General features: G+C 38.1%; 1 protein-coding gene across 1 annotated transcript; it reads right to left on the bottom strand.

Moving 5' to 3' along the window:
* Positions 1-2897: 2897 nt before the first annotated feature.
* LOC130963140 (uncharacterized) lies at positions 2898-7429 on the bottom strand. Its single transcript, XM_057889287.1, has 4 exons — positions 7163-7429; positions 6508-6727; positions 4429-4825; positions 2898-2922 (listed from the first exon to the last, which is right to left on the bottom strand). The coding sequence occupies exons 1-4, from the start codon at positions 7427-7429 to the stop codon at positions 2898-2900; spliced, it is 909 nt and encodes a 302-aa protein (XP_057745270.1).
* Positions 7430-11042: the final 3613 nt, after the last annotated feature.

The raw sequence follows: 11042 nt of genomic DNA, 5'->3' as shown, positions 1-11042 counted from the left end.
CCTAATCTAAGCAACAAGATAAGCCGTCAGTTGTCCAAACTCAACAATCCCCGGCAACGGCGCCAAAAACTTGGTGCACGAAATTGCAATCACACTTTTGCAACTCCGCACAACTAACCAGCAAGTGCACTGGGTCGTCCAAGTAATACCTTGCGTGAGCAAGGGTCGATCCCACGGAGATTGTCGGCTTGAAGCAAGCTATGGTTATCTTGTAAATCTTAGTCAGGATATCAGAAATTGCTAGGATTGATTGTAAAAAGCAAAAGAGCATAAAATGGTTACTTGTATTGCAGTAGTGGAGAATAGGTTGAGGTTTTGGAGATGCTCCATCTTCTGAATCTCTGCTTTCCTACTGTCTTCTTCTTCAAGCACGCAAGGCTCCTTCCATGGCAAGCTGTATGTAGGGTTTCACCGTTGTCAATGGCTACCTCCCATCCTCTCAGTGAAAACGATTGCATATGCTCTGTCACAGCACGCGGAATTCAGCTGTCGGTTCTCGGTCAGGCCGGAATAGAATCCATCGATTCTTTTGCGTCTGTCACTAACGCCCCGCCTGCTAGGAGTTTGAAGCACGTCACAGTCATTCAGTCATTGAATCCTACTCAGAATACCACAGACAAGGTTTAGACCTTCCGGATTCTCTTGAATGCCGCCATCAGTTCTAGCTTATACCACGAAGATTCCGATTAAAGAATCCAAGAGATAACTACTCAATCTAAGGTAGAACGGAGGTGGTTGTCAGGCACACGTTCATAGTTGAGAATGATGATAATTGTCACGGATCATCACATTCATCCGGATTAAGAACAAGTATTATCTTAGAATGGAAGCAAGCATGATTGAATGAGAAACAGTAGTAATTGCATTAATCCATCAAGACACAGTAGAGCTCCTCACCCCCAACCATGGGGTTTAGAGACTCATACTGTGGAAGGTACACAAAGAAACGTGTAAAGTGTCATGAGGTACCGGTACAATGTCAAAAAAAATCCTATTAATAGTAAACTAGTAACCTAAGGTTTACAGAAATGAGTAAATGACAGAAAAATCCACTTTCGGGCCCACTTGGTGTGTGTTTGGGCTGAGCTTTGAAGCTTTCATGTGTAGAGACCTTTTCTGGAGTTAAACGCCAGCTTTCATGCCAGTTTGGGCGTTTAACTCCAAGTTTTATGCCAGTTCCAGCGTTTAACGCTGGAATTTCTGAGGCCGAATTGCTACGCCGGTTTGGGCCATCAAATCTTGGGCAAAGCATGGACTATCATATATTGCTGGAAAGCCCAGGATGTCTACTTTCCAATGCCGTTGAGAGCGCGCCAATTGGGTTTCTGCAGCTCCACAAAATCCACTTCGAGTGCAGGAAGGTCAGAATCCAACAGCATCTGCAGTCCTTTTTGGTCTCTGGATCAGATTTTTGCTCAGGACCCTCAATTTCAGCCAGAAAATACCTGAAATCACAGAAAAACACACAAACTCATAGTAAAGTCCAGAAAAGTGATTTTAGCTAAAAACTAATAAAAATATACTAAAAACTAACTAAATCATACTAAAAACATACTAAAAACAATACCAAAAAGTGTATAAATTATCCGCTCATCAGGCATCATTGTAAGAAACACCAACTCCTTCATCCCACTTAACTGACGTGTATGCACAAGGCCCAACATCAGTATACTTCAAAGCTTCACTGATGGTCTCATTGTTTAAAATGATATCTCAGCCTTTGACATACGAATGAGCGGTGCCTTCATGATAAGTCATGTTTGCATAAAACTCTTTGACCAACAATGGATAAACAGGTTTTTTGATGTCAAAAAGGTGATTCCAGTCCAGAAAAATTAAGTTGTCAACAAAAGGAAAACCTTTTCTTTTCAAAGATGGCAGATCAGCGAAAAATGAAGAGCATAGGGTACGATACTGGATGACTCCCTCATAAAAATCATTATTCATGGCAGATTTGAATCTATAGGGATTATAGTTTGAATGAGCGGTCATAAAATGAGCTTTGTGATCAAATGGTCCAATTTCTGGTTCTTTAACATTTTTGAGAGGGACTCGAGTGTTACCTCTCTGTGATCGCACAGGAACTGACCTTGCCCTAGGTTGTTGTGGCTCAGGAACAGGTTCCTCCGTCGCCGGACGCTTCCCTTTGGATGAGGATGGCTTTGAAGAGCCAGGTTTTGAAGAGGCAGGTTTGGAAGTCGTCGCCTTTGGTGGTGGAGTTGGTTTGGCAGAGGCAGGATATCTTGGAGTATTCTTGGTACGAGCCATGGGGTCACAGCGAGGAGGAGAGGTAGGAGGAGAAGGAGAAGGGGTAAAGGTTCGGTCTTGAGAGCGAGTGGAAGGCTTTGTGGGTAGTTTGTAAATCTTCTCACGAGGAGTCCTTTTTGCAATGACTTTCTTCCTCATTTGGTTAGATTCAATCTTTTGAGGGAAGAGAAGCAGTAAAGTGAGTGGGAAGAAACCGAAGAGAGTGTGGAGAAGTTATGGAGGGAAGAGAGGGAGTGTTGGTAACCGTACCCAAAAAGTAGATTTCTAAAACCATGCAACTGCATCACCATTTGAAAAGACTTGACAAGACATGACCTCATAAAAGAAAGATTTTATTGGATTTTGAATTAAATATGAAATTAATTTTAAATTTTAAAAGACAATAAAAATAAACTGAACCAAAAAAAATTAAGTTGGATTAAAAAAAACCATTTTAGGCCACAAAAAAAAACTTAAACACATAAGACATAAACAAAATAAGCAAGCAGAAATGTAACATTCATATTGGGCCCAGATGTGGTTTGAATTAATGAAACACATAGGACTACCCAGATCTGAATTGAGGTTGGCCCAGATTGATTTTTCACTTGTAATAAGTCAAGAACACGCTGACTTGAAGGAAACATTCATCATCTGCCCAGAATTGTCTCATACCTGTTTATGAGACAAAAAGCTCCAGCAAATACATCAGCACTTTTCAAACAAGGAATCATAACTCAAAATTCCTAGATAAGTCCTAAGCATGCAGAATCTATCCTCAGCTAATGGTTTTGTAAAAATATCTGCTAATTGCTCCTCTGATTTAACAAATTGAATGCAAATATCTCCCTTTTGGACATGTTCTTTTATTGAGTGAAATTTCACTTCAATATGCTTAGTCCTAGAGTGCAAAACTGGATTTTTAGAAATATTAATGGCACTCAAATTATCACACATCAGGGGTATATTTTCAGCCTTTAATTTGTAATCAGCAAGCTGTGTTTTTAACCATAAAAGCTTAGAACAACAAGAAAAAGCAGCTATATACTCAGCCTCTGCAGTGGATAAGGCCACTGTTGGTTACTTCTTACTTGACCAAACATTTAAGGACTTTCCAAGGAAGCAGCATAAACCAGAAGTGCTCTTTCTATCAACTCTATCACCAGCAAAATCTGCATCACAATATCCAACTACAGAAAAATCATCAATCTAGGATACCAAAGACCAAAATTGGATGTGCCATGAACGTATCTAATGATCCTCTTAACTGCCGAAAGATGTGACTCTTTTGGTTTGGATTGGAACCTAGAACACAATCCAACACTTTGCACAATATCGGGTCTAGAGGAAGTTAAGTACATAAGAGAACCAATCATTCCTCTATACCTTGTTTCATCAACATCTTTCTCATTTTCTCCCTTATCTAATTTAGAATTTGGGTGCATGGGAGTTTCCATGGGTTTGGCATTTTCAAGACCAAATTTCTTAACTAATTCCTTGGCATACTTTTCTTGATGAATGAAAATACCATTTTCAGTTTGTTTAATCTGTAGCCCAAGGAAAAAATTAAGTTTACCCATCATACTCATGTCAAATTCACTTGTCATGAGCTTTCCAAATTCAGTACAAAGGGATTCATTTGCTGATCCAAAAATAATGTCATCAACATATATTTGGACTAAAATAAAAGAATCATTAGAATTCTTGATAAATAGAGTTGTATCAGTGGTGCCTCTTTGAAAACCATTTTTCAAAAGAAAAGAGCTAAGTCTCTCATACCAAGCTCTAGGAGCTTGTCTTAAACCATAGAGAGCTTTAGACAATTTAAAAACATGATTAGAATGCTCTTTATTTTCAAAACCAGGAGGCTGCTCCACATATACTTCTCTATCTATCACACCATTCAAAAATGCACATTTCACATCCATTTGGTATAATTTAAAACCACAAAATGCAGCATAGGCTAGGAGAAGTCTTATGGCTTCCATTCGGGCAACAGGGGCAAAGGATTCATCAAAGTCTATTCCTTCTTCTTGGTCATATCCTTGTGCCACTAGCCTTGCCTTGTTTCTTGCAATGCTACCATCTTCTCCCAACTTGTTCCGGAATATCCACTTGGTGCCGGTCACTTTCTTTCCACTTGGCCTTGGAACCAACGTCCACACTTGGTTCTTTTCAAACTCAAGAAGCTCATCCTCCATAGCCTTAATCCAAGAGGGGTCACTAAGGGCTTCCTTGACGTTTTGAGGCTCCATTTGTGAGAGGAGGGCAATGTTTGAACCTTCATTTGCCTTTCTAGTGGAAGACCTAGTTTGCACTCCATGAGAGACGTCCCCAATTACAAATTCTTCAGGATAATTCTTCAAGAATCTCCATTCACGAGGTCTGGTGGACTTGGAGGCCGATTCGGTCACCAATGGATTCTGTATGCTGCTATCTGCAGAATTTCCTTCAGATTCATGAGACAAAATGGAATTGTCTCTTGAATTTTCAGCATTTGCTGTTTCTGCTTCAGCTTGTCCAGAATTTTCTTTTCCATGATTCTTAGCAGCTTCATTATCCTTCTGAGCTTGATTTCCTGCATCACCATCTTCCAAAATGCTTTGCACCAAGTTAGTATCACAAAATGTAACATGTATAGACTCTTCAATAATTCTAGCATCTTGATGATAAACCCTATAAGCTTTACTAGTTGTGGAATATCCTACAAACAAATACTCATAAGCCTTTGGATCAAATTTTCCCAAGTTTTCTTTGTTATTCAAAACAAAACATTTGCATCCAAAGATGTGCAAGTAATCTAAGTTTGGTGGGTAGCCTTTCCAAAGTTCATAAGGGGTTTTCTTCAAAAATTTTCTTATGATTGTTCTATTCAAAATGTGGCAAGCCGTGTTAACCGCTTCAGCCCAAAGGAATTTTGGAACATTATTCTCACAAAGCATAGCTCTTGTCATCTCTTGTATGCTTCTATTTCTTCTTTCCACAACACCATTTTGTTGTGCTGTCCTTGGACAAGAGAAGTTGTGAGATATTCCAAGTTCCTCACAAAAGGATTCAAACAAACTATTTTCAAATTCAGTTCCATGATCGCTTCTTATAGAAGAGATTTTCAAATCCTTTTCATTTTGAATTTTCTTGCAAAAAGGTTCAAAGGTCGAAAAGGCTTCATTTTTGTGTGCAAGAAATAAAACCCAACCAAACCTAGTATAGTCATCCACAATTACTAAACCATAATGTTTACCACCTAGGCTTTGAGTTCTTGTTGGACCAAATAAATCAATGTGTAGCAACTCAAGTGGTCTTTTAGTAGAGATGTCTTCTTTTGGTTTAAAACAACTTTTTGTTTGTTTTCCCATTTGGCAAGCATCACAAGTGATGTCTTTGTCAAATTTTATCAAAGGAAGACCTCTTACTAATTCTTTCTTTACAAGTTTATTTATTTGAAACATACTTGCATGGCCCAATCTCTTGTGCCATAACCACTTTTCAGAATCTTTAGAGTGGAGACAAGCTACATTTTGATCTTTTAGTTCATCAAGATTAAGTCCATACATATTATTGAAACGCTTGGCAACAAAAATCACTTCATTTGTCTTTTCATTTACAACACAGCATTCAAGCCTTTTGAAAACAACTAAATATCCTAAATCACACAACTGACTTATGCTCAAAAGATTGTGCTTTAAACCACATACCAAAAGCACATCATCAATGAAAGTAGATTGCTCATTACCTACTTTTCCAACAGCAATGATTTTACCTTTACCATCATCTCCAAAGGTCACAAAACCTCCATCATACTTATTTAGTTTGATGAAGTAGGTTGACCTTCCTGTCATGTGCCTTGAACATCCACTATCCATGTACCACATGTCCTGTTTGTTCTTGGATGCTAGGCAAATCTGCATGAAAAGTTTCAAGTAGCTTTAGGTATCCAAACTAATTTGGATCCTTTGACGTTAATCCATCTTGGTTGCCCAAGTGCATTGAAATCACAAACAACATTGTAAACTTTGTTTCCTACAACTCTCTTTTCAATGAAGCATTGTGCATACGAGTGACTAAATTTCTTGCAATTAACACAATGATTTTCTGATGTGTGCCGCTGAAATTGAGGTGAGTTATATTGCTTGAAATGATTAAATGGTTGGAATTTTCTGGTTTTTGGAGGAGATGCATTTCTTTTGACAAATTGATTTTTGTTATAATTATTCCTTTTTGTAAAAATGTTTTCACCAGAATTTTTTTGAATATTTTTACCTTTCGAAAATGAGGTTTTGTTGTAAAATGGTGGTTTCTTGAAAACATCCTCATTTTTCGAAATGTAACCCAAACCTGGCCGGTTTGAACTCGGTTCAGTTTTTGGTGAACGCTCAGTTTCACTTGTGTATACTTCATCAAATTTTTCTTCAAATGTTGGAGCATTTTTAACACTAACTTTGTTTGGTATAGTTTTGGTATTTGATGAAGAAGCCACAAACTTTATAGTGGAAATATTAGAAACTGCATCTTCCTTGGCTATGTAGCCTAAACCAGATTTTTCAAACAATGGTCTTTGATTTGCAAGTAATTTGTCCAAGTTACTAGAACCTTGAGCAAATTTTGTTAAGTCACCATTCAACCTTTTAATTTTGTCATTTAATCTTTCATTTTCAGCAATCAACTCATGAGAAGGATCCACAATGTGCTTTCCTTTTAATTTTTCAAGTTCAGATTTAAGAAATCTGTTTTCTTCAATGATGTCCAAAGCACATTTAGTTTCCTTCACTTTTTCTTTTAAAAAATTATTTTCAGCTCTTAGCACATCTCTTTCAGATCTGCATTCATTGTATTTGTCAAGCAGTTTTGAGGTGTTTAAGGTAAGATCATCAATAATAGCATGCAAGTCCTCAATGGTCAAATCATAATAATTTACCTCATCAAGATTGTTGTTTCCAGCCATGAAGCAGTCTTTGTTATCTCCTTCTGATCCTTCTTCTTCATTTGAGTCATTTTCAAGATCCTCCCAGGCTGCCATGAGTACTCTCTTCCTTTCCTTCTTTCCTTTGTCCTCCTTTTTGAGCTTTGGACAGTTTGACTTGAAGTGTCCAACCTCCTTGCAATGATGACACGTCACTTTGCTCAAGTCTATCTTGTGCTCCTTTGAACTTGAGCCCTTGTATTTGCCTTTGCTCTTCAACATCCTTCTAAATCTCCTGGCAAAAAACAAAAGCTCGTCATCTGAAATACCATCACTTGACTCACTCTCTTTCGGTTCTATTTGTGACTTAAGGGTTATTCCCTTTTTCTTTGAGTCTGTGTTTGTGTGTGTGGCTTCATAGGCAAGGAGTTTTCCTCTCAGCTCATCATAGGTTATGGGACTTATGTTGTTACTCTCGGTTAGGACAGTGGCAGTGTTTTCCCACTCTTTTGTGAGGCTTCTAAGGAGTTTTCTCACCAAGGTTTGTTCTGTATAGTTTGTACCCATAGCATCAAGCTTGTTGATTATGATCGAGAATCTCTCAAACGCTTCATCAATGCTTTCTCCATCCTTCATGCTAAACATCTCGTACTCTTTTCGCAGCATATCAATCCTCGTTTCTTTGACTTGTTTAGTGCCTTCGTGTGTAACCTGGAGTTTTTCCCAGATTTCTTTGGCTGTCTTGCATCTAGACACCTTCCGGTATTCTTCAAAGCTGATAGCACAGTGAAGAAGGTTGATTGCTTTAGCATTCAGCTCTATCTTCTTCTTATCATCTTCATTCCATTCAGCTTCTTCTTTTGGAGTCACCACTCCATCAGCACTTGTTTTTGTTGGGATCTTTGGACCGCTCACAACGATCTTCCATAGGTTGTAGTCAATGGATTGGATGAAGATTCTTATTCTTTCTTTCCAGTAGGAATAGTTCTTCCCGTTGAAGAAATGTGGTCGATTGTTTGACTGACCTTCAGTGAGGGTGTAGGCAACTGTGGTTGTGCCCAAGTTGTTCGCCATTGGATCTTTGCTCCAAGCGGTTAAGCTTGATTCTTGAGACCTTAGCTCCTGATACCAATTGAAGGTTGTGGTAGGCTTAGAGAAGGGGGGATTGAATCTATGCCTTCCTTTTAAGTTGCTGTTTTGACCCTTTTTAAGCAAAGTTACAAATCTGATTCTGTTTGAACTCAGCAGCGGAAATTTATGAGACAATTTATTTTTGTCTCATGAATATCAGAAAACAGAACATGACAGAGAAGAAAAAAAAACAACACCAGCATATATCCTGGTTCGGTTGCTTTGTGCTATGCAACCTACATCCAGTCTCCTCCACAAATATGGAAGAATTTCACAATAGTTAACAGTATTACAAACACCAATTTTACACTCAAGTTCTAACCTAACTTGACATTGGCTATGCTAACACCTAACTATTTACTCTTAGTGCTAACCCAACTAAGAAAGGGATACCAAACAGGTACAAGATACAAGACACTTAACCAACCTAAAGAAATCAGAAAATAACTCTAGGCTTTTCTCTCAAGTGTTTCACTCAGCCTTTTTCCACTCATGGCTTTTACTTGAGTTTTCTCACAATGCCTTTTCTCACTAGAAATTACAGAATGATAAACATTGAAAAGAACATTACAATCAGTAAAATATGAAGGAGATTGACTTCATCAGCAGCCTCTTTGCTATGCGAAAAACCAGATTAGCAAGCCTCTGATTTAGTTCTTCATACTGGCGGAATGCACCTTTGAATAGGTTACACTGTCCAGTTAGTTGAACTTCTTCAAAGAGCTCTCTCAGAACAAACACCTCAAGTTCACTGGTTATCTCTCCTTACTTCAGAATGAACAACAAGCTTCTTTTTATCTCCTTGCATGTTCCTTGGTTCTTCCTCCAAGGTCAACATCTTGAGCCTTGAGCTTCACCAACCCACAAGCTCACTTTTTCTTCTCAATCATCAAAGTAGAACCTTTCCTTCTGACTTTTCCAACTTGACCGAAAGCCATGAAGGAGTAACCGAAATTATTTTCCAATGGTCAACCAAATCTGAACCATAGAGATGCAACTTGGTCCCCAAGAATCTCTTGTGACCGTGGATTTGTAGCAGTGAAGAACAGAGATCAATTTTTTCTTTGAATGCCATTTTCGGATAGAACAGAGAGTAGGAAAAAAAGGATGAAGATCTGATGCATGCAAGATGAGAAGGATTACCTTTCTTAAGCTTGATTTGTATTAGATTTTCTGCTTTAGCTTCTGTGCTTCAAGCTTAGATTTTCTCTTTCTTGCTTCTTTGGTTACTGGCTTATGGAGGAAGCTTTTCTTCTCTTTCTCTTTCTTACTTTACTGAAGTCTTGATGTGACTTGATTAGATAGGAGAGGAACGTTGATTTGGTTGGAGCAAGATGGTGGAAAATTGAAAACAATTTCAAGCTTGGATCGGGTTCTTCTCTTTTTGGCCCGTGGTGTCTTGCTATGCTTCTTTGTTTGATATGAATGACTTGGGCTTGTCTTTATTCACACTTTTCATTCAGCCCATTAGCTTTGTTTTATTCATTCAACTTGGGCTGCCAAAATTGAATTATGGCCTGCAACATAACATAAATAATTAGCAATGTATACTTATTAATTTAACAATTCTAATTATTTATTTTGCCAAAAATAATGTTTGTCATCACTAATTAATTTAGTTAATTTCTTAACTCAACAGAACACATTTTGAACTGATTTCAATGACTACCTGAGCCTCTATTGGCTGGTAGTTATGGTACCTGTCCTATTCGGTGAAGGGTTTCCATCCTTCTTTACTTCATTATAATTTAATGTTCCTGTGACCTGAACATAATTGTAGATCCAATTTAAATGAATCTGAAAATCGATTGTATTTTTTATCAAAATAGTAACTAATAATACGAATAACACAAATATAAGATCTAAATTATTGTAAACCACACATATAACAATGTCAACTATTCTAAAGCATACAGATAAAACTAACAATGTAGTTATTCAAAATAAATATCCTATGGGTCAACATAGTCATCGACGTCATCTTCCTGCAAATCCTGATCATCATGCTGCTGCGGCTATGGTAGCGGCACTACTGCTGATAATGACCCCACCTCTGAACTTGGTCTGGCTCGCATAATCTCGTAGTAGGCGGCTATCTCCTGCCTCTTCTTGCGAATCTCCTTTCGTCCCTTAGAATCTTCGAATGGGCTGCCTCCATCGTCTCTTCTTTCTCACGCCAGACTGACTCGGGTTGATCGAGGTGAGCAAGCAACTCACGAATATGGTCCTCATCCTTGTTGATCTGTCATCCTCACTCGTCCAGGCTCTGGATGAGATCGCATACATGCAAACACAACTCAACATGGTCTCTAGAGATGCTAGAGGAGTACTCGAAGCCGAGGAGGATGAAGCGAAAAGACCGTATTAAAGAGTGCAGGCAAAGTAGGATTAGACTCCGTAAATGTATTCTTATATGACTCCCAAACAACATTATGCCATACCGCATTCGGATCCACCACAATAACACTATTTGACTCGTTGCCTTCCTCGACACTCTGCTGGGATGCCAGGGTCCAAGTCTGCAATTCTGTTTTATATTGGTCTTGTGCAAAATAAAAAAGAAATTATTTTAACAAAATTTCAACAGAATTTTCTCTTAAATAAGAGACCTTCACCAAATAATGTTATCAATTTTTTTAATCTAAACAGGGTAAAGTTCAACAATACAATAATGACATTAGAACTTTAAATTTATTCCATAATAATTCAGTAGAGTATCCCCTTAAATTAGAGATCTCCACCGAACAACATTTGCATTTTTCAC

Source organism: Arachis stenosperma, chromosome 2 (assembly GCF_014773155.1).
Source record: "Arachis stenosperma cultivar V10309 chromosome 2, arast.V10309.gnm1.PFL2, whole genome shotgun sequence".
Lineage (NCBI taxonomy): Eukaryota > Viridiplantae > Streptophyta > Magnoliopsida > Fabales > Fabaceae > Arachis > Arachis stenosperma.
Note: the sequence above shows the minus strand (reverse complement) of the source record. Positions and strands in the feature narration are given on the sequence as shown.

Coding starts and splice junctions, on each gene's coding strand:
- LOC130963140 (XM_057889287.1), bottom strand. CDS start 7,429: ATGTTGAAGAGCAAAGGCAAATACAAGGGCTCAAGTTCAAAGGAGCAC. Junction 6,728..7,162: donor GAAACAACAATCTTGATGAG/GTAAATTATTAT, acceptor TCCACTATAAAG/TTTGTGGCTTCTTCATCAAA. Junction 4,826..6,507: donor CAAAACCTCATTTTCGAAAG/GTAAAAATATTC, acceptor ATGGTGATGCAG/GAAATCAAGCTCAGAAGGAT.